Raw genomic sequence first — 21407 nt, 5'->3', positions numbered from 1 at the left:
ACTGGGACTACAGCTAAATGGGTAAGAGCATTTGATCTATAAGCATGAGGGCCCAAGTGTGAATTCCAAGAATCCATTAAAGGAGTCACTCAGCTGGGCATAGTGGCCATGCCTTTAGTCCCAGCACTTGAGAGGTAGGGGCAGGCAGATCTGTGTAAATTCAAAGCTACCCTGGTCTTACAGCATTCCAGGACAGCCAGGGCTACACAGAGAAACCCTGGGGTGGGGGATGAAGAAAAACAACAACAGAGGTCTTACTATGTGTGTAGCAGCCTCCAAGACTAAAAACATTCTATCCTGCAGGAGGGCAAAGAACAACAAAGTGGCTTCAAGAACTCCCTAAAATTGAGTAGATTCACTAGACCCTCTTTGTCAGAGTAAAGAATAAAAGCTGAGAGTCCCTCTCAGAGGAGATGAAGCTAAGAGGCAAAGGAGAGGAGGAAAAAACTGCAAAGACACCCACACAAAAAGAACTGCCTGGAAGAGGTTTAGACCAACTGAGGCTCCCAGAAAGGTCACCCTCCAACCTATTGAGCTGCCTGCGAGCTGTGCAAATGTGCTCCAGATTCCCTGCTTTGGGAGTTGTCACCCATGCTGGGGTGGGCTTTGGTGATGTAGCAGTTTTTGATTTACTTCTCCTGTAACTCCACATCCATTATTCCTGTAAGTAACCCCTGGTAAAACTCATTGTTCACCAAGCTGGTATCTGCCCCACTTTGGTCTGCTGTGAGTTCCCTATCTGGGGTGAGTAGACAAGTGTGTTTCCTTTCCTCAGGAAATGTTGTCAAACAATGGCATAAACCAGACATGGTGGCACACACATTTAATCTCAGTCAGTTCCAGGTCAGTCAGTACTGCATAGAAAGACCCTGAAGAAAGAAAAATAAAAAAAGCCGGCGGCGCCTCACGCCCTAATCTCACCAATTGACAGAGGCAGGCACATCTCTGAGTCTGAGGCCAGCCTGGTCTACAAAGTGAGTTCCAGGACAGCCAAAGTTACACAGAGAAACCCTGTCTCAAAACAAAACAAACAAAAAACCTCAAACAAAAGGCAGAGAGTAGCCGAAGAAGACAAGGTTACCTCAGTTCTCTACTCTCAAGTGCTCATACCACACACAAAGAAGATGGCGAGTGTCGCTTTGGTCTAGTGAGATGCCAGAGAAGCAGTCTCAGCAGGCTGTACTCTGCCTTACATTTGAAACTCAAGGCACAAACATGCACATACAATAAATAAATCTTTTTGTGCTGCTGTTTTGTTTGTTTTGAAAAAAATATCTCTCCATAGCCCTGGCTGTCCTGAAACTCACTCTGTAGATCAGGCTAACCTCGAACTCAACTCACAGAGATCCTCCTGTCTCTGCCTTGTGAGTGCTGGGATTAAAGGCCTGCCCCACCATGCCTGGCACAAACATTTTTTTTCAAAATCTGCTTGAGCTACATGAGACCTTGTCACAATACACCCACACACACACACACACACACACACACAGACATACACACAGAGACACACACAGGCACACACCCAGAGACACACAGAGACACAGACATACACACACACAGAGACACATACACAGAGACACAGAGACACACAGAGACACACACACAGACACAGAGACAGAGACACACACAGACATACACACACAGAGACAGAGACACACACAGAGACACAGACATACACACAGACAGACAGACAGACACACACACACACACACACACACACACACAGAGGTGGAGAGGAAAGATGAAAATAGAAAAGCAAAAGCTAACTTAAGTGGGATCTTGCTTGACAGTTAAACTGAGGCCTCTGGCTAATCCACATAGCTGGTGACCAACATAGCACCACAGTTTAGATGACAACCAAGCCCTCCAGCGTCTAATCTGGCTGTTTCTCTGGGAGCTCCTGCGTGTAGGATTGGAATGCAGTCTGTGCCCTCCCCAGCTACAATCCTCACTGGGAGGTATAAGACAAAGACTAGCTGTACACAGTGGGGCCTTTGGGAGATGATTAGGGATTTTTTTTTTTTTTTTTTTTTTTGCCTCGTGGTTGAGCCCTGGTGGCTTTCTAATAGAGCTGGGTCTGTGGCACCAGCCTGTCATCCTCCCCACTGAGGAGGCTGAGGCCAGAGTATAACAAATTCAAACACAGAAGGGGCGCAAAACCACCCTAACGCGGTCATTCTCTTCCCACTGCCTTAAGCTCCTGTCGTCTTACCCTCCCCACATGACTGTACCTCCAAGTGTGACAAATAAACCATTTCTCTTTATACTCCCGCCCCCCAAAAGGTCAGCTTTTGAACGTGACTAGCCGTAGAATCCTTGTGGAGAGAATCCACTATTGAGGGGCTAGGGGCGTGGCTCAGTGGTACAGCACTTGCCTGGCATCCCTGTCATAGCTGACTTTATGCCAACTTGGCACAAGCTGGGGTCATCTAAGAGTAAACCATAATTGAGAAAATGCCTCCAGGTTGGCTCTTCTTGGTTGTCAACTTGACTACATATGGAACTAAAACTCCAAAACTGGAGGGCACACCTGTGAAGAATTTCTGCATAATTTGAAGTAGGAAGATCCACTTCTACTCCAGATCTTTGATGTAGGAAGACACCTTTAATCCAGATCTTTTATTCAGAGCTAAGCTGGGCCATGCCTTCTGCAGGAAGGCTATAAAGGACATGGAAGAAGGAAGCTTTAAAATAAAAGATTTATTTATTAAATATACTGTAGCTGTCTTCAGACACACCAGAAGAGGGCACCAGATCCCATTACAGATGGTTGTGAACCACCATGTGGTTGCTGGGATTTGAACTCAGGACCTCTGGAAGAGCAGTCAGTGCTTTTTTTTTTTTTTTTTTTTTTTTTTTTTCGGAGCTGGGGACCGAACCCAGGGCCTTGCGCTTGCTAGGCAAGCTGTCTACCACTGAGCTAAATCCCCAACCCCCAGTCAGTGCTCTTAACCACTGAGCCATCTGTACTTGGCCTGCTGACCCTGCCCTTGCTGGCAAGTTCATTTCTTCACCAGCATTAAAGCCTATTTCTGGATTTCAGGATTCCAGCATATACAGAAGACCAGCTAAGACGTCCCGCCTGGAGGACTGAGCAACTACTAGATTCCCGGATTTCCATTCACAGCCAGCCATTGTTGGATTAGCTGGACTGCAGCCTGTAGATCATTCTAATAAACCTGTGGAGGCTTGACTGTGCTGGGCTCAGGGAGCGGCACTATTAGGAGGTGTGGCCTTGTTGGAGGAAGTGTGTCACTGTGGGCATGGACCTTGAGACCCTCTTCCTTCCGCCTGCTTTGGGATCAAAATGTTGAACTTTCATTTCCTCCTGCACCATGCCTGCCTGGATGCTGCCATGCTTCCACCTTGATGATGGTGGACTGACCCTCTGACCTGTAAGCCAGCCCCAATTAAATGTTGTCCTTTATAAGAGTTGCCTTGGTCATGGTGTCTCCTCACAGCAATGGGAACCCTAATTAAGGCAATACTTAGATAGATAGATAGATAGATAGATAGATAGATAGATAGATAGATAGACAGACAGACAGACAGACAGACAGATTCTTTCTGTAAGGTCTGTTACTCTAGACTCTAGAAAATCCTGATTAATACAGCCTCCATAAAATCTGGCTGTAGCCTGTCCCCTGCCCCAAGACAGGGTGTCTATGTAGCCCTGGCTTGTCTCGAACTCACAGAAATTCACTACTTCTTAGTACTAGAAGGGTATTTTCTTAATTAGTGAGTGATGGGGAAGGGCCCAGTCCATTGTGGGTGATGCCACCTCTGAGCTAGTGGACCTGGGTTCTATAAGAAAACAGGCTGAGCAAGCCACAGGAGAGCAAACCAGTGAGCAGCACCCCTCCATGGCCTCTGCTTCAGCTCCTTTCTCTAGGTTCCTCCCTAGTTTAAGTTCCTGACTTGCCTTTCTTTGGTGGGCTGTGATTCTGGATATATAAGCCAAATAAAACTCTTTACTCCCCAAGTTGCTTTGGGTCATGGTGTTTCATTAAGGCAATGGTAACCCTAACTAAGACAATCCCCAGTGAGGCATAGGGGTGTGGATCAGTGGTAGAACTCCCTAGAATCCGCCAGTGAGGGGCCGAAGGCATGGCTCTAGGGAAGAGCATTTGCCCCCCATGTCAGTGGCCCTCAGTTCTATCCCTAGCATCATGGGGAAACACTCTCTCTCTCTCTCTCTCTCTCTCTCTCTCTCTCTCTCTCTCTCATACACACACACACACACACACACACACACACACACACACACACACACACCGGGGGGGGGGTCACCTGCCTCAGATTTCTTCCAGCAAGAAAATCACCACCACATAAAATCCTGTGACCTTGGATCAAACTCGGAGCTAACTCTCGTTTTGTATAACTTACATGGTCTATGGTCTACAGCATGGAGTTAAGAGCAAAACCAACCAGACCCAGATCCAGGAAGAGGCAGTGGGGGCTGGGGAGAGGGCAGCAGCAGCTAGACTGTGAAGTCAGTGGAGGGAGGTCCAGCCAAGCTGGGCATGAGGGCTCATCTACCCAAGCACAGTCAGGGTGGGAGATAAGGGAACTGACATAGGCAGTTTGCCATGATGCTTTTGCCGGGACATCAAGTGGCACCCTGCCCCCACAACTTCCAAACACTGTCTAAGTCAAGGGCTCCAGTGTCCAAGGCTTCGCCTACACAGATACTGCCTTCCCAGAAGTCTGGGCCTGGCCCAGAGAGATTTTGGCTCCTCAGACAAGTTCTTCTGACAAGGCTTTGGGGGCAGTGCCCATGCAGTGAAGGGACAGAGTTGGGTCTGGTAGCTGATGCCTGAAATTCCAGCACTCGGGTAACTAAGTCAGGAGGATGGTAAAATTGAGACCAGTTGAGGCTGCTGAGTGAATTCTAGAGCAGCCTGAGTTTACCTCTAAAAATAAAATAATGAAGTAAACTAAACAATTTATAAATTAATTAGTTAAAAACTGGGCGGGGCTGGGGATTTAGCTCAGTGGTAGAGCGCTTACCTAGGAAGCGCAAGGCCCTGGGTTCGGTCCCCAGCTCCGAAAAAAAGAACCCCCCCCAAAAAAAAAAAACAAAACCAAAAAAACTGGGCATAGAGGCACACATCTTTTTTTTTTTTTGGAGCTGGGGACCGAACCCAGGGCCTTGCGCTAGCTAGGCAAGCGCTCTACCGCTGAGCTAAATCCCCAACCCCGAGGCACACATCTTTAGTCCCAGCAAAGGCAGGAAGATCTCTATGAATTTGAGGCCAGCCTTGTTCTATATTGAGTACCGGGACACCCAGAGTTAAGTAGAGAGACCCTGGCTCAGAAAATGAATGAATGAATAAATAAATATAATAAAGGCTCACAGGTATCACTGGTGGAGCCCTGGCTTTGTGTTCATAAATTAGAGCACTGGCTTTGGTGAATCCTGAGAAAGCTGGGCTCTTTCCCACCATCGCATCGACTGAGCGGCATGGTGCATGTCTGTCACCCCAGCCTTCAGATGGTGAAGGGAGGCAAGTCAGGAGTTCAAAGCAAGTCCTGTGCTTTCAACTGAGTCTGAATCTGAGTGTGAGGGCAGCCTGGGCTACTAAAGACCCTGTCACATACAGACACAGACACATAGCACATACAGACACTTCAATATAGATCTTAAAAAAAAAACAGTCAAAAGACAGAGAGGAAGGAGCCACTTTTACCCTCACTTCCTCCCCCAGGCAAGTTCTGAGTATTTCCCCCTTTCTCTCCAGATGCTGTCTGCAGGCCACAAACCGAACACATCTGTAACCCACTGTCTCCTAAGCTCCATGTGTTTGGTGCTAGGATGAACCACAGGAACGTTTACTGTCTTTGAGTCTCACCCACACCTGGAATCTCACTGCCCACACTATTCCCTCCTGGCTAATTCACAGGGTAACAGAACTACATATTATTTCTCTCCAGCAAGTCTAACCTCCTTCTTGGATAAGGCTACAAAGTAACCTATTTAAAGCTTGTTTAAATTAGACCTATTCTTTTTATTTTACCGGAGTGTCTTGCCTGCATGTTATCTCTGTGCACAATGGGCACGCCTGATGCCTGCAGAGGTTAGAAGAGAGAACCAGGTCCCCTGGGACTAAAGTTAATGATGGTTGTGAGCCACCACCTGGGTTCTGGGAACGAACAGCTAGTGTTCCTAACCACTGAGCCATCCCTCACTCCAGTATTTCACTGAGCACATCTTTTACAGAGGACCCTTTCCCAGCACCACATGGTGGCTCACAACCACGAGTAACTCCAGTTCTAGGGGACCCAACACCTTCTGACCTCTGCACCTACGCAGACATGCAGGCAAAACACCCATACATATAAGACTAAAATCATAAGTCTAAAAAGATACAGATAAGGAGGAGTCCTGGGGAAATAGGCTTAGTGGGCAAAAACCTTGGTTTTCCAGACCCCAGCATCCACATAAAAGTTGGGGTAAAAACTGTAACATGCTTAGGCACAGACACTGTCTCTGAACATAAGTTAGAGACAACAAGCAAACTCAATGCCAAGCCAGATGCCCTCTGCACCATCCTCGATTCACACTGTTGAAGGGAACCGCTCTCTCTCTCTCTCTCTCTCTCTCTCTCTCTCTCTCTCTCTCTCACACACACACACACACACACACACACACACACACATCGTCTCACACAAACACAGTAAATATATTCTTAAAAACTTAACGAAAGTGGCAGGGCAGTGGTAGCCATGGCCATGCCCAGCACTAGGAAAGCAGAGACAGGTAAATCTTTGTGAGATCAAGGCCAGCCTGGTCTACAGAGCAAGTACCAAGACAGCCAGGGCTACACAGAGAGAGAAACCCTGTCTCAGGAAAAAAACAAAAATAAAACAAAAAACAAAACAAACAAAACCCCAACTTTATAAAAGTGAAAACCTTATAAAAGTGGAAACTTAGGCTGGAGAGATGGCTCAGTGGTTAGGAGCACTGACTGCTCTTCCAGAGGTTCTGAGTTCAAATCCCAGCAACCACATGGTGGCTCACAACCATCTGTAATGGGATGTGATGCCCTCTTCTGGTGTCTGAAGACAGCGACAGTGTACTCATAAATAATAAATTTTTTTTTTAAAGATTTATTTATTTATTATATACAAGTACACTGTAGCTGTCCTCAGATACACCAGAAGAGGGCATCAGATCTCTTTACAGATGGTTGTGAGCCACCATGTGGTTGCTGGGAATTGAACTCATGACCTCTGGAAGAGCAGTCGGGTGCTCTTAACCGCTGAGCCATCTCTCCAGCCCATAAATAATAAATTTTAAAGAAGTGGAAACTTTACACCAGGTGTCAGCTTGTGGTCTCCACATATGTACACATGACCGCACATGTGGGGCATGTGGAACTGTGTCACCAGACAAAAACCCCAGCAATTCTCATCATTGAGAACGGTAGGTATTTGAATTTGTTCCCAACCCGGTTCCTGCCTTGGGGCATGTGACCATGACACTGTACATGAGGACCACGGCGACTGGTTGTGTAGCATAGAGCCCAGGGTCCTCCATGTTAATGAGGTATGTAGATGGGACCTGAGGGTTTAGCCAACACGCTTCCCTTCTTGGACATTCCTTCCAGGTATTTAATCTGGTAAACCCCGAGTTTCCACGATGAGTAAACGGTTTGGGTATCCAAGAACTGTCTTTCTCATCAAGAACCTCGGTGGGAGGAAACCTTCACTACATAGCCAAGCTGCCTAAGGCTCCACAGACGGCCCTTCCAAGCACCGAACACCCACCTCTAAGGGCCTCTCAATTCGCAGCGGCATCTGGATGCCCAGGAGTTTGGGAACCAGCCTGAGCCTTGGCCTGCACTGTTTCTCACCTGGACTGGGGTCCCCATCTTAGGCTGCGTTCCACGAGCCTGGCACCCCAAGAATGGAATGTAGCCTAGTACCTCTCCATTTTGTCTGCCCGAGCAGCATTCAAACACCTCAGTGGTGAGGCAGAACTCGGACCCTCCCTACACACACACACACACACACACACACACACACACACACACACACGCACACACACACACCCATATATCCATATGGGAGGATATGGCTGCTGGGGAGGGAGAGACATTTCCTCAGTGCCGTGACCATTGGTGAGAAGCTAACAGCCCTGAGCCCCTCACACACACTGTGTAAGTGACCCCACCACTCGCTGGATCACACATTAAAAGATAGGAAAGGAAAAGGGGGTTTGTGCATCTGGCAGTGGTGCCACACACCTTTAATCCCAGTACTCAGGAGGCAGAGGCAGGCAGATCTCTGTGAGTTCAAGGCCAGCCTGGTTTACAGAGTAAGTTCCACTGTTACAAAATCACAGGGGGATGGGGAGGGTAGTGGGGAAAGATCTGTTAGAAAGATCGACCCGGGAGCGGTGATAGGGGGTGAGGGGTGACTATGATTCAAGTACATCCAGTGTGCTATAAAAATAATCATAACGGGGCTGAGCAGAAGGCTCAGTAGTTAAGAACACTTTCTGGGCCCTGACCCTCTAGAAATCACTAGGTAGACCACGCTGGCCTAAAACTCTCAGAGATCTGCCTGCCTCTGTCTACCAGTGCTGGAACTAAAGATGCACACACCACACCCAGTGTGTATGTGCATGTGTGAGGTATGTGTGCCTGCGTTTATGTGCACCATGCCCTTGGAGGATCCTACAGAGGATCCTTGCGAGATCCTACAGAGTTGGAGTTACTAGCGGTTGTGTTCTGAGTTTGGGCGCTGGAAACCAGTCCCCTATTAGAACAGGAAACTCTCTCAAATACTGAGCCTCCTAGCCTTACTTTATCCACCGATGAATTCTAACCTTCCTACCCCCCCCCTCCTGAGAACTGGTACGCACGACCACACCCGGTCCATGAGGTGCTGGGGGCAGAGCCTGGGGATCCATACATCCCTGGCAAGCACTGTGCCAGTGGTAACAATCCCCAGCAAAGATGTCTGCTTATTAGCCAGGCTTCACTGTGTGTTACTCTGCTTTGGATCCTAGAACCTTTGCCTGCTCATGCCAAGGCTGGGCTGGGAGGAAGGCCATTAAGGATGCCGGCTAGGCCCTGAGCCATTTCCCTTTCCTGTGAAGCTGCCATCTTCTTCCAGATTCATGTAATCTACCAGGAAAGGTGCTTCCTGCCCCGCCCTGCTGGGTCATGCCTCACTATTTACCGACATAGGTTTGCCCATCCATTAGTTCATAGAAAAACTCCACCCCCCATGCCACCAGCCCCAGGGATATCTGAGCACACAAGGCCTTCCCACATATCACTGACAATGTGAGTCCAGCCAAGCATGCAGGCACATGCCTGTCACCCTTGCACATAGGAGGTGGAGCAGGATAATAAATTGAGGGTCATCCTGGGCTAGGTAGTGAGTTCAAGTCCAGCCTGCACTACATGTGATCCTGTGTCAAAAACCTAGCAACCGCTAGTCCTATGCATAATTGTGCAGTCTCAGAGAGGCCACCCGCTCACCCAGTCTCACAGCATGTAAAGATCAGAACCTTAACCAGGCATGGTTGTGCCTTCATCCCAGAAGGGGCAGGGGCAGAGAGGGGCAGAGGGACAGAGAGACAGGCAATCTCTGAGTTCAGGGCCAGTCTGGTCTACAAATCGAGTTCTAGGACAGACAGACAGTAAAATCCTGAAACCATGTCTCAAAAACCAAAAAGATCAGAACCTTGATTTGAAGCTGGATCTGTCTAAAGCTATCCTGTAACAATCTCCTGAAGCCATTCCCATTGGTCACAGTGAAGAATGGGAAGTCACTTACCACAGGATTAGCCATTATGCCCATGAGAAAGCTGACATTGGGCTATAGAGTGCTTACACATATAGGAAACCTTGGATATTTTTCCCCCACTGCTGCATCAACTAGGCCCGGTGGTGTACAACTATCACCCCAGAATTTAGAGGGCGGGGCAAGAGGAGCAGTCATGCAGCTACATAGTGAATTTAGAGAGGAAGCTTAAACTATTTTGCAGAAATGTTCTGGGGATGCGTGTGCAGTCCAGGTTTTTTCATTTTGGTGAGGTGGACTAAGTTTCAGGCAAAACAAGGTCCTCCCCATAGTAAGGCCTGGTAGCCTACAATCCCAGTCTTGTAAGGGCTTGAGGTACAAAGATGGGATGACCAAGGTCAAGGCTGTCTGAGTTTCCCTTCGAGAGAGAACCTACCTCACAAATTTGCATGCTCAAGGCCTAGGTTCAAGCCTCAGTATCCATAAAGAAAGGGAGGAAGGGAAGGGGGAGGGAAGGAGAGAAGGAGAGAAAAAGGAAGAGAGGAAGGAAAAGAAAAGAAAAAAAGAGAACAAAAAAATTCCATTTGCAGGGTTGGGGATTTAGCTCAGTGGTAGAGCGCTTGCCTAGCAAGCCCAAGGCCCTGGGTTCGGTCCCCAGCTCCAAAAAAGAACCAAAAAAAAAAAAAAATCCATTTGCAAGCAGTCAGGGTGGTCCACCTGGATGTGTTTCCTGAAACACACTTGTTTCACGTCATCTCACCTGACCAGCACACACCAACCTTTACTTCTTAAAATAGACCCTAGTGGCTCTTCCACACATAGCACCATGTCCATCGCTCTACAACCTTAACAACCTACAATTACATGTTCACTCCTCCTCTTGCGGTCTAAGCCTTCCTCTGCTGGGTGGACTGCTGCGTTCCCAGTCAGACCTTTGCCTGTAAAAGATTCATTAAATTCTAGGGGGCCTGAAATTGGAGGGAGGCGGGGTTTGCTGAGCAGCAGAGTGGGATCTAGGTTCAACCACTTGCTGAACATGGCAGAGGCCTTGGCTTCCAGTCCCTGCCGCCTGCTGAGCAAGCGTTTTTTTGCCTTAAGTTTCAGTCTCAGCGCTTGCAGAGCTCACAAGAAGCCCTGGGTTCCATCCCCACCCACACATAAGCACCAGTGCTTTCTGAGCATGAGTGAAACCATTTAGAGTCCAGTTCTTGCTAAACACGAGCCAGGGTCCTAGCTTTTCAACTCCACTGCTTACTGACCATGCCCAGAGAGTCCCCAGTTTCCTTCTCAGCACAACGTACAGCTCCCCTCTGCCTCTCCCCACAAAAAACAGTTCCACCCCTTGGCCAAATTGAAGCCTGGGAAATCATATCCTTGCTCAGTCTGCCCCACTCTTATTCCAAACAGACCTCAAGAAGACCAAAGATTCTCTTAGGTTTGCCACCCAAGCATACCCAGGTTCCCAGACTAAGCCTCCCACACCAGAGACAGCCAGCGGCACTCAAGAGTTGCACAGCAACCCCCACTGCCTGAGGCTTCAGACAGGAAGACCTTCTGGAGGTCTGAGGCTGTCAACTTCAAGCTGGGAGATCCCTTAAAGGCTAGGTCCTTCTACCTTCCTTTAGGCCAGGAAGGGAGTGTCTGGGATCTGTCTATTCTTTTTTTTTTTTTTTCTCCCCTGAGGGCACAGTCCCAGGAAAGAGGAGGAAAGCTCAGAGAGAGCCTACTTAGCTCTTCTAGTTATTTTTGAACCGTTTCCGGCCCCCTCCCCAAGACTCTAGAGTCTAGCAGTTTCCAGGAAGTTCCCATCACACTAAGTGGTATTTCGGGGGAGGAATAGAGCCCCTCCGCCATAGTCTCAGCCATGCCTCTTAAGGCTTGTGGCAGATTTAGGCCCAGGGAACCCAAAATAGATAAGAGGAAGGAGGCTCAGAGTTCAACACCCCGTCCGTGGGAACCCGGAGTCGGGTGGGGTGAGAAAGCCGCATCTTGGCCCCACCCCCAGCTCCAGCTCCAAGTGACAGAGGCCACCCTCAGGCCTTACTTAGGTCCGGGTCTCCTGGACCTTAAAATTACAGGCACCTGCGACAATCAGAATAGGCAGGTAAAGTTTCTACATTGCTCCCCGCCTGCTCCTTTATCAAAGGCACTGCTCCCTTATCAAAGGCACCCTCGCGTTGGGCACCTAATTCCAGTTATTCGGGACTATCAAGCCTTGCCTCAGTTTCCCCATCTAGTCTTAAAGCTTGGCGTCACTACTTCTGGATGTAAATTGCGAAGACGTGGGGGACGTTGGAGTCTTAAGGAGATGGGACATGAAGCGAGCCCACACCCCAAGCTAAGATCTCCGTGCATCCCCTCCCCCGCCCATCATCTAATCCTCCTAGATAACGGGACCTCCAGGGGAGGAGCATGCGCCATAAGTCCCGGCCCATCGCTCAGGAAGGGGGTAAGCTTGAAGATCCCGAAAAGAAACACAGGGGGAAAAGGGGACAACGTGGGCTAGGGCCAAGCGCTCCGGCTGAGCCAGCGCGGGATGCAGAGGCCTGAGGACGCGGACAGAAGGGCCTTCGTCCTGCCTGCAGCCACGAGCGTTTTGTTTTAAGGCTCTCAGATGTCGCCCTTCCTCAAAACCCCCTCCTTTCCAAGTCCGCACAGGCGACCTACAGGCCGGAGGCTACTCCTACCATACACTGCGTCCTTCCGATCGTCCTCCATGGCCGCAACCGAGGGGAGCTGAGTCCGAAGCCAGAGCGACCCCAACCCAAGCGGGCGGGGAGACACCGCGCCTCAGGCCCCGCCCTGCCCCGCCTGACCCCGCCCCCAGCGCGCCGCCTATGGCAGTCCCGCGCCACAAGGGGCGTGGCCAGGGAGGGGCGTTGGGGGCAGCCACCTTCTTGTTTCCAGTTGTCTGTCTCTGTGGACTCCTCTCTGTGAACAATTAGTGTGTTGCATCTGCTTGCCAGTCATTTTTGTTGTTGTTGTTGTTGTTGTTTTGTTTTGTTTTGTTTTGGTGTTTTTGTTTTTTTTGAGACAGGGTTTCTCTGTGCAGCCCTGGGCCTCCAACTCAGAGATCCGTCTACCTCTGTCTCCCTAGTGCTGGGATTAAAGGTGAGCTCCACCATCACCGGCCAGTCAATTTTTGTCCGGGTTCTGAGCACTGACCGTGAACTAGTAGATGAAGAAAAAGTTGTCTTCTGTTCATTCATTCGATTGGCAAGAATTTGAGAGTTTGAACACAAATTGGGAGGGAATAAAATAGGAGGAGCGGAATGTTCCTTGGCAGCCAGCACTGGGGAGGCAGAAGCTGGAGGATCTCCTTTAGTTCTCTGCCAACCAGGTAGGGCTACATAGTGAGACCTTGTCTCAAAAAAAAGAAAGAAAAGAAAGAAAGAAAGAAAGAAAGAAAGAAAGAAAGAAAGAAAGAAAGAAAGAAAGAAGAAAAGAAAGAAAGGAAGAAAGAAAGAAAGAAAGAGAGAGAGAGAGAGAAAGAAGAAAAAAGAGAAAAAAGAAAAGAAAAGGAAGGCAGGGCTGGAGAGAAATGGTTTCTTGGCTAAAAGCACTGGCTGTTTTTCCTCAGGACTTGAGTTCAGTTCCCAGCAACCACAGCAGGAACATACATACCACCTGTAACTCCAGCTCCAGGGAATCTGATGCCCTCTTCTTACCTCCACTCAACGTGTGCCTGGGTGCACCCACATACACACAGATAGAGAAAAACAAAAAAAGCGAGCAGTCAAGTGGCATAAAGATAAAAACCCAGCCATGCTCATCCCAGAATGTTCTCACCTGCCTTGATCCTGGAGAAGCCATGGGAAGTAAAGTCTTATATAATAATCATTAAAAAAAACCACAGGCAAGCACAGACACACAAACAAAAAATAAATGAATTACTCTTCTCTTTTTAAAGATTTTTACTTATTTTATGTATGTGAGTGCACTGTAGCTGTCTTCAGACACACCAGAAGAAGGTTTTGGATCCCATTACAGATGGTTGTGAGCTGCCATGTGGTTGCTGGGAATTGAACTCAGGACCTCTGGAAGAGCAGTTGGAGCTCTTAACCACTGATCCATCTCTCCAGCCTCCAATGAGTTACCCTTGAAGGTTGCCTTTTCATTGTATTGCTTTTATTTTATGGGTATGTGTGTTTGGCTACATGTATGTTTGTACTCCATGTTCATACAGTGCCCTCAGAGGCCAGAAGAGCGATGGATCCCCTGGAATTAAAGTTACTAGCAATTGTGGACCATCGTATGGATGCTGGGACTTGAACTCAGGGCCTCTACAAAAACAGCCAATGTGTTTAATTGGTGAGCTACCTCTCTGTCTTAGACAGGTTTACTCTTGTTATAAGGAAACACCAAAGGCAACCAGAGGAGGAAAGAAAGGGTTTAGTTCACTCAAGGTTCCATGTAACGGTTCACCAACGGCAGTGAGGGTGGGAACCTGGGGGCAGGAGCTGATGCAGAGGCCATGGAGAGGTGCTGGCTTGTGTGCCATGGCTTGCTCAGCCCTTCCACATCAATCACTAAAAAGCTACCCTACAGGCTTGCCTCCAGCCCATCTTGTGGAGACATTTTCTTTTTTTTTTTTTGTTTTTTTTCCAGAGCTGGGGACCGAACCCAGGGCCTTGCGCTTCCTAGGTAAGCGCTCTACCACTGAGCTAAATCCCCAGCCCCGTGGAGACATTTTCTAAGTTGAGATTCTCTCCTCTCTGATAACTCTAGCTTGTGTCCAGTCATAAAACCAGCCAGTACACTCACTCTCCAATACAAAATAAATCATTTTTTAAAGTTTTTTTATTGTGGTGGTTGTTATTGGGTTAGATGTTTTTGTTTTGTTTTGTTTTTTCAAGACAGAGTTTCTCTATGTAGCTTTGGCTGTCCTGAAGCTCAAAGAGATATCCCTGCATGTGCCTCTGAGAGCTGGGATTAAAGGACTGCACCACCACCACCCGTCATCATCATCATCATCATCATCATCATCATCATCATCATCACCATTATTTTTTTTTTTTTGGTTCTTTTTTTCAGAGCTGGGGACCGAACCCAGGGCCTTGCGCTTCCTAGGCAAGCGCTCTACCACTGAGCTAAATCCCCAACCCCCATTATTATTATTATTATATTAGAGACTGAGCCTCCCTGGGGTCCTAGCTGTCCTGAATGTTGCTATGTAGACCGGACTGGGAGAGATATCCCTTCCTCTACCGAGTGCTGGGTTTAAAGGTGTATGCCACCATGTCCACCCTGAAAAGGAAGTTTTGAAAATAGCTGTGAGGGCACAGGAGAGACGGCTGCTCTTCCACGGGTCCTGAGTTCAATTCTCAGCAACCACGAGGTGGCTCACAACCATCTGCAATGTGATTCGATGCCCCCTTCTTATGTGTCTGAACATAGCCACAGTGTACTCGTATACATAAAACAAATAAATAAATCTTTGGGGAAAGAAAGAAAGAGAAAAGCTGCAAGTGCAGAAAACACCTATCCTGAGAGGGGTGGGTGAGAGGGGTAGATGAGGGGGGTGGGTAAGGGGGGTGGGTGAGGGGGGTGGGTGATTGAAGAGTGTGGGTCTGAAGCCAGCATGGGCAACAGGCTGCCTCAGCCTTAAAAGCTAGTTGTGGTTGTACGCTTGGGAGGCAAAGGCAGGATGCTCTGTCTGAGTTCAAAGCTAGCCTATTTTGTATAGTGAGTTCCAGGACAGCCATAGCTATGTAGAGAGACTCTGTCTTAAAATATCAAAGAAAGAAAGAAAGAAAGAAGGAAAGAAAGAAAGAAAGAAAGAAAGAAGAAAAAGAAAAGAAAAGAAGGAAAAAGAAGACAAAAAGGACATGGGGGGGGTGGTCAGGTCCACTGTCCCACCATCCACCTGTAAATACAGGTCTGGGTCCCTGGAGCTCACCGGCCAGTCTATCTGACTGAAGAGCTCCAGGTTCACTGGGAAACCTTGTCTCAGAAGCTGAAGTGGAGGGGCTGGAAGTTGCTCAGCTGTCAAGAACACTGGCTGCTCTTGCAGAGGACCCAAATTCGGTTCATGGCAGCTACACGGCTGCTCACAACCACCCATATCTCCAGTTCCAGGGGATTCTGACGTGCTCTCTTTACCTTCCTGAGCACCAGACATACAATCACAAAGGTAAACAAAAAACCACTCACATATGTAAAAATAAACTTAAAAATCTAAAACCAGGGGCTGGAGAGACGGCTCAGTGGTTAAGATCACTGACTGCTCTTCCAGAGGTCCTGAGTTCAATTTCCAGCAACCACATGGTGGCTCACAACCATCTATAATGGGATCCGATGCCCTCTTCTGGTGTCTGAAGACAGCTATAGTGTACATATACATAATAAATAAATCTTGAAAAAAAAACTAAAACCAAACCTTAAAAAGCTGGAAAGCACCCTGGGTTCGATCCCCAGCTCCGGAAAAAAGAATAGAAAAAAAAAAAAAAAAAAAAAAAGCTGGAAAGCAGGGTTGGGGATTTAGCTCAGTGGTAGAGTACTTGGCCCCGGGGGGTGGGGTGGGGGAGGGGCTGGAAAGCAATACAAGAAGCTTCTTTAGGCTGCCCTCCAGCTTCTCTACACACACACACACACACACACACACTCATGGGAACAATTAGTGACAGAGAAGTCCCTTGGGAGATACGAAACAATTCACATATTCAAACTAAATAGACTGTGATCTGAGACAAGAAGAGTAATTTCCAGGAAGCATGAGCTAGTGAGGCTTTTTGTTTTGTTTTGTTGTTTTGCTTTTTGAGATAGGGTTTCTCCCTGTGGCTCTAGCTATCCTGAACCAGGCTAGCCTTGGACTCGGAGATCTGCCTATCTCTGACTTGAGAAGGCTGTGATCAAGAGTGCTGGAATTAAAGGCATGTGCCACCACTGTCCAGCTGTGAGGCCCAATTAAAAAAAAAGTGTAGCCAGTTTGCCTTAGGGTTTCCATTGCCATGAAAAGACACCATGACAAGGCAACTTTTATAAAGGACGACATTTAATTAAGGCTGGCTTACAGTTCAGACGTTCAGTCCATTATCATCATGGTGGTAAGATGGCATGCGGTGTTGAAGGAGCCTAGAGTTCTACATCCTGACCAAAGGCAGCCAGGAGAGGACTATCTACCGCACTGGGCAAAGCCTGACCATAGGAGGTCTTAAAGCCCTCTTACACAGTGACAACTTCCTCCAACAAGGCCACATCTATTCAGACAAGGCCAGGAGCCCTAATAGTGCCACTTCCCATGGGCCGAACACGCTCAAACCACCACACAGGTGTAGTAACACACACTATCATCCGAGCACTTGGGAGATGGAGGAGGAGAAGCAGTTCAAGGCAAGCCTCAGCTACACAGGAGTTTGAGGCCAGCCTGTGGTACTTGAGACCCTGTCTCAATAAACAAAAGTTTTCTTTAGTCAGTGGAAGGTTTGAAATATTGACAGACATGATCTAAAATAAGTTCTAGAATGAGAAGTAGTTAGTGCTGGAGAGATGGCTCAGAGGATAAGAGCACTGGGTGCTGCCTTCCAGGTGCTCTCTTCCAGAGGTCTTGAGTTCAATTCCCAGCAACCACAACCACCTATAATGAGATATTTATGTAATAAATCTCGAGAAAATAAAGAATGGTTAATGTTCAACGGAAGCGAGATCACCAGCTGCCTTTTCATGGGGCACCCAGGTGGCAGGAAACCGAACTGTGTTTCATTGTGTGGGTCGGGGTTCTGCTTCTTCTTAATGCACATGTCATTTAAGAGTGCAGAGTGGGCACTAGCAAGATTTCTCAGCAGGCAAAGGCACTTACCACATTAAGTATGACAACTTGAATTCCATCTCCAGGACCCACAGGGTGAAAGAAAAGCTCAAACTCCTGCCAGCTGTCATCTGACCAATACACACACACACACACACACACACACACACACACACACAGGTGCTGGCACACACAAATTTCTTTAAAAAATGGAAAGGAGCTGGGCAGTTGTGGTGCCTTTACCCCAGCACTCAGGAGGCAGGACAAGTGGATCTCTGAGTTGGAGCCCAGTCTGATCTACAGAGTGAGTTCCGGGACAGCCATGGTACACAGAGAGATCCTGTCTCCCTTCCCCCACAAAAGTAAAGGAAACAGTTAAAATTGAAAATTCTTAAAATAGAGGAAGGGAAGAGGGCGAGGCTCTGTGGTACAGCGTTTGAGCTAGTATGTGTAAAGCTAGGTCCAGCCCCAACTACCAGAAAGAAAGAAGAAGAGAAAAGGAAGAGAGGGGAGAAGAGGAGTGGAGTCACAAGGGTGTCTGGTAGTCTAGTCAGGGGCTGTGTGGGCTGTGGAAGCAAGCGTAGAAGAGCACAGCATGGCGCACAGGACTTCTAGGCCATCCTTGGCTGTAGTATGTATGTATGTATGTATGTATGTATGTATGTATGCATGCATGTATGTATGTGTATGTGTGTATGTGTGTCTGTATATATGTATATGTGTATGTATGTGTATGTATGTCTGTATATATGTATATGTGTATGTATGTGTGTATGTGTGTATGTGTGTATGTATGTATGTATGTATGTGTATGTGTTTGTATGTGTGTGTATGTCTGTATATATGTATATGTGTATGTATGTGTCTGTATGTCTGTATATATGTATATGTGTATGTATGTGTCTGTATGTCTGTATATATGTATATGTGTATGTATGTGTGTAGTATGTATATGTGTATGTATGTATGTGTATGTGTTTGTATGTGTGTGTATGTATGTATGTCTGTATATATGTATATGTGTATGTCTGTGTATGTATGTCTGTATATATGTATATGTGTATGTATGTGTATGTATGTATCTGTGTGTATGTATGTGTGTGAATGTATGTATATATACATATATACATATATACATATATACATATATATATGTGTGTGTATACATATGAATATGAGAGCCTGGACCACATAGAACCGTCTCCAAAGTGTAAATAGGTTCTAAGAGACGGCTCCACGTGGGAAAGCACTTGTTCTTGCAGAGGCTCCCACCTCAGATCCCTGAACCCATGTTGGATGACCCACAGCCACAGCTGTAACTCCAGCTCCCGTGAATCCAATGTCCTCCTCTTCTGGACTCTGAGGTCGCTAAAGTCAAAGGGATAAACACATATACACAAAAAATTATAATAAAACAAATAGTATTTTGAAGTTAAATAAATAAAGAGCCAGAGAGATGACTCAGAAACTGTGAGTATACACTACTTTGCAGGGTGTGTGTGCGTGAGTGTGTGTGTGTGTGTGTGTGTGTGTGCGAGAGAGAGAGAGAGAGAGAGAGAGAGAGAGAGAGAGAGAGAGAAAGAGAGAGAGAGACTACCATAGGCAGAAGAGTAACAATCCACAGGAGTCAAGAAAGATAGTTTAGTTTAACGTGGGTCAGTAGCCAGTGTTGGTTCAAAAGGAGTCTGACCAGAGGAATTTATTTAGGCATATTTTAGACACACATATTTTAGGCACATCCCAAGTTGGTGAAAACCTTCCTGGTGATGATTAACTCAGTCCCATGAGCACAACAAAGCTTGAGACTCCATTGCAACTCTGTGTAAAATACCTGTGACATCTTCTCTCTCTTTTTTTTTTTTTTGGTTCTTTTTTTTTTTTCGGAGCTGGGGACCGAACCCAGGGCCTTGCGCTTCCTAGGCAAGCGCTCTACCACTGAGCTAAATCCCCAACCCGACATCTTCTCTTAAGATGGTTTCTACAGGGCTGGAGAGGTGGCTCAGTGGTTAGGAGCACTGACTGCTCTTCCAGAGGTCCTGAGTTCAAATCCCAGCGACCACATGGTGGCCCACAACCATCTGTAATGGGATCTGATGCCCTCTTGTGGTGCCTGAAGACAGCGACAGTGTACTCATATATAATTAGGAAAAAAAAGAAAAAAAGAAAAAAAGATGGTTTCTACAGCCGGGCACGGTGGCTCTAGCCTTTAATCTCAGCACCTGGGAGGCAAAGGCAGGCAGATTTCTGAGTTTGAGGCCAGTCAGGTCTAAAAGCAAGTTCCAGAACAGCCAGGGCTACACAGAAACTCTGCCTCACAAAACCATAAACAAACAAACAAATAAGGAAATGGCTTCTATAGATGTGACATCTTTCATAAAGATGGGTTTTATAAAGCGACAAGATCCAGAGCTTGGTCTGGGGGAGGACCCAGTGTGGTTTTGGAGAGGTCACACAATAGTGCAAAGGCCACATCTTCTCCAGGCCTTCTCTGCCGATAGCAGGCTATGCAGCCCTTGTATTCCCTTCTGTGAAGGAACACCCCCTGTGTTTAATGCTGCAGGCTGTTCATCTGTGAGCACAAGGATCTCCCTGTCTCCTGCATCTCAAAGTCTTTTTAAAAAGAGAAACTTACAGTTGTAATAGAGGCCAAGGTTGAATGGATCACTGTGTGGCTAGTCTGTTAGAAAGCATAGGATAGGGCTGGAGAGATGGCTCAGTGGTTAAGAGCACTGACTGCTCTTCCAGAGGTCCTGAGTTCAATTCCCAGCAACCACATGGTGGCTCACAACCATCTGTAAAGAGATCTGATGCCCTCTTCTGGTGTATCTGAAGACAGCTACAGTGTACTTATATATAATAAATAAATAAATCTTTAAAAAAAAAAAAGAAAAGAAAGCATAGGATAGTTACAAGAATAGCTAACAGACAACCAGGGCACGGGGAAGCCATCTTAACCAAGATGGCCATCCACAGTTCACTTGAGGGACTTTGGCTTATCTCTTTAGTCAGACAGATCTCTTTAATTTGACCATCAATAGAATGAGAAAAACCTGACACATTAAAGTAACACACGCCAGGAAATTATTGACCGCCTAGGACTACACTTGAGCCACAAACAACCCAGAGTAGCTGTTGTCTGCCTATCTCCTGACTAATTTCTTCTCATACTTTTGCTGTCATGTCAGCAGTTGTACTAACCGTAAAGGCCATTTCTGAAACCTCCCTTTGTATTCCAGTCTTCATTTCTGGGACCAAAAACAAACCCTTAGCAAAGCACCATCCGTCTTCTACCACAGGCAGTCTTTCTTTTCACTGTTTATTGCTTTGGAGACAGGGTCTCTCTGTGTAGCCCTGGCTGAACTCTCTCTGCAGATCAGGTTGGCCTTGAACTCATAGAGATCTGACTGCCTCCATCTCCCAAATGCTAGGATTACTAATGTGTGCTTTTGATCCTCCCTGAGGATCTGTTTAGACTTTGCGTTGGCAGCTGGGAATGAGCGTGTAATGCAGTCTGCAAATGTAACAGCACCCTTTCTGGGTCAGTAGTACCAAGTCCCTGTCTCCATAAGTCCTCAGCTTAGCTTATCTGTTGAGATGTCTCCTCTTGGTAGCTTCCTCCTTCACCTTCTGAACCAATCTTCTGTGGTCTCCAGGAGGCTGCTCTGATTGGATGCATTGGAGCAAGGAGCCTTCTGGGACTTAGTTCATTTTTCTGGAAAGGTATAAACACGGCCTTACCCTGGCATAAGAATATCAGAGCCTTTCCCTTAATTACTTTCTAGATCTTTCCATTTAACACGTACTTTAGACTGTTCCTCTTTCAGGGCAAATGTTTTGGGGGATCCGAAGAAACCTTATCATTTAGAGTGAAAATATTTATTAGTCTGGGTTAGACCTCTGG

General features: G+C 47.2%; 1 protein-coding gene and 1 long non-coding RNA gene across 9 annotated transcripts in view; one reads left to right on the top strand and one right to left on the bottom strand.

Moving 5' to 3' along the window:
• Slc44a2 (solute carrier family 44 member 2) overlaps nt 1–12572 on the bottom strand; it is a 34701-nt gene extending 22129 nt beyond the window's left edge. For all 8 annotated transcript variants that reach the window (XM_087562670.1, XM_087562673.1, XM_087562675.1 and 5 more), the window contains exon 1: nt 12447–12572. Coding sequence is in view for 3 of the 8 variants with exons in the window: in XM_087562665.1 (XP_087418791.1) it covers nt 12447–12477 (31 nt within the window). In the remaining 5 variants the exon portion in view is untranslated. The remainder of the gene's footprint in view (nt 1–12446) is intronic.
• LOC148003982 (uncharacterized) lies at nt 2036–6447 on the top strand. Its single transcript, XR_015627549.1, has 2 exons — nt 2036–4994; nt 5219–6447. It is a non-coding gene; the product is annotated as an uncharacterized LOC148003982 (long non-coding RNA).
• Nucleotides 12573–21407: the final 8835 nt, after the last annotated feature.

The sequence above is a fragment of the Rattus norvegicus genome, chromosome 8 (genome assembly GCF_021556685.1).
Source record: "Rattus norvegicus strain SHRSP/BbbUtx chromosome 8, alternate assembly SHRSP_T2T, whole genome shotgun sequence".
NCBI classification, from domain to species: Eukaryota; Metazoa; Chordata; class Mammalia; order Rodentia; family Muridae; genus Rattus; species Rattus norvegicus.
This window is presented reverse-complemented; position numbering and strand designations above follow the sequence as displayed.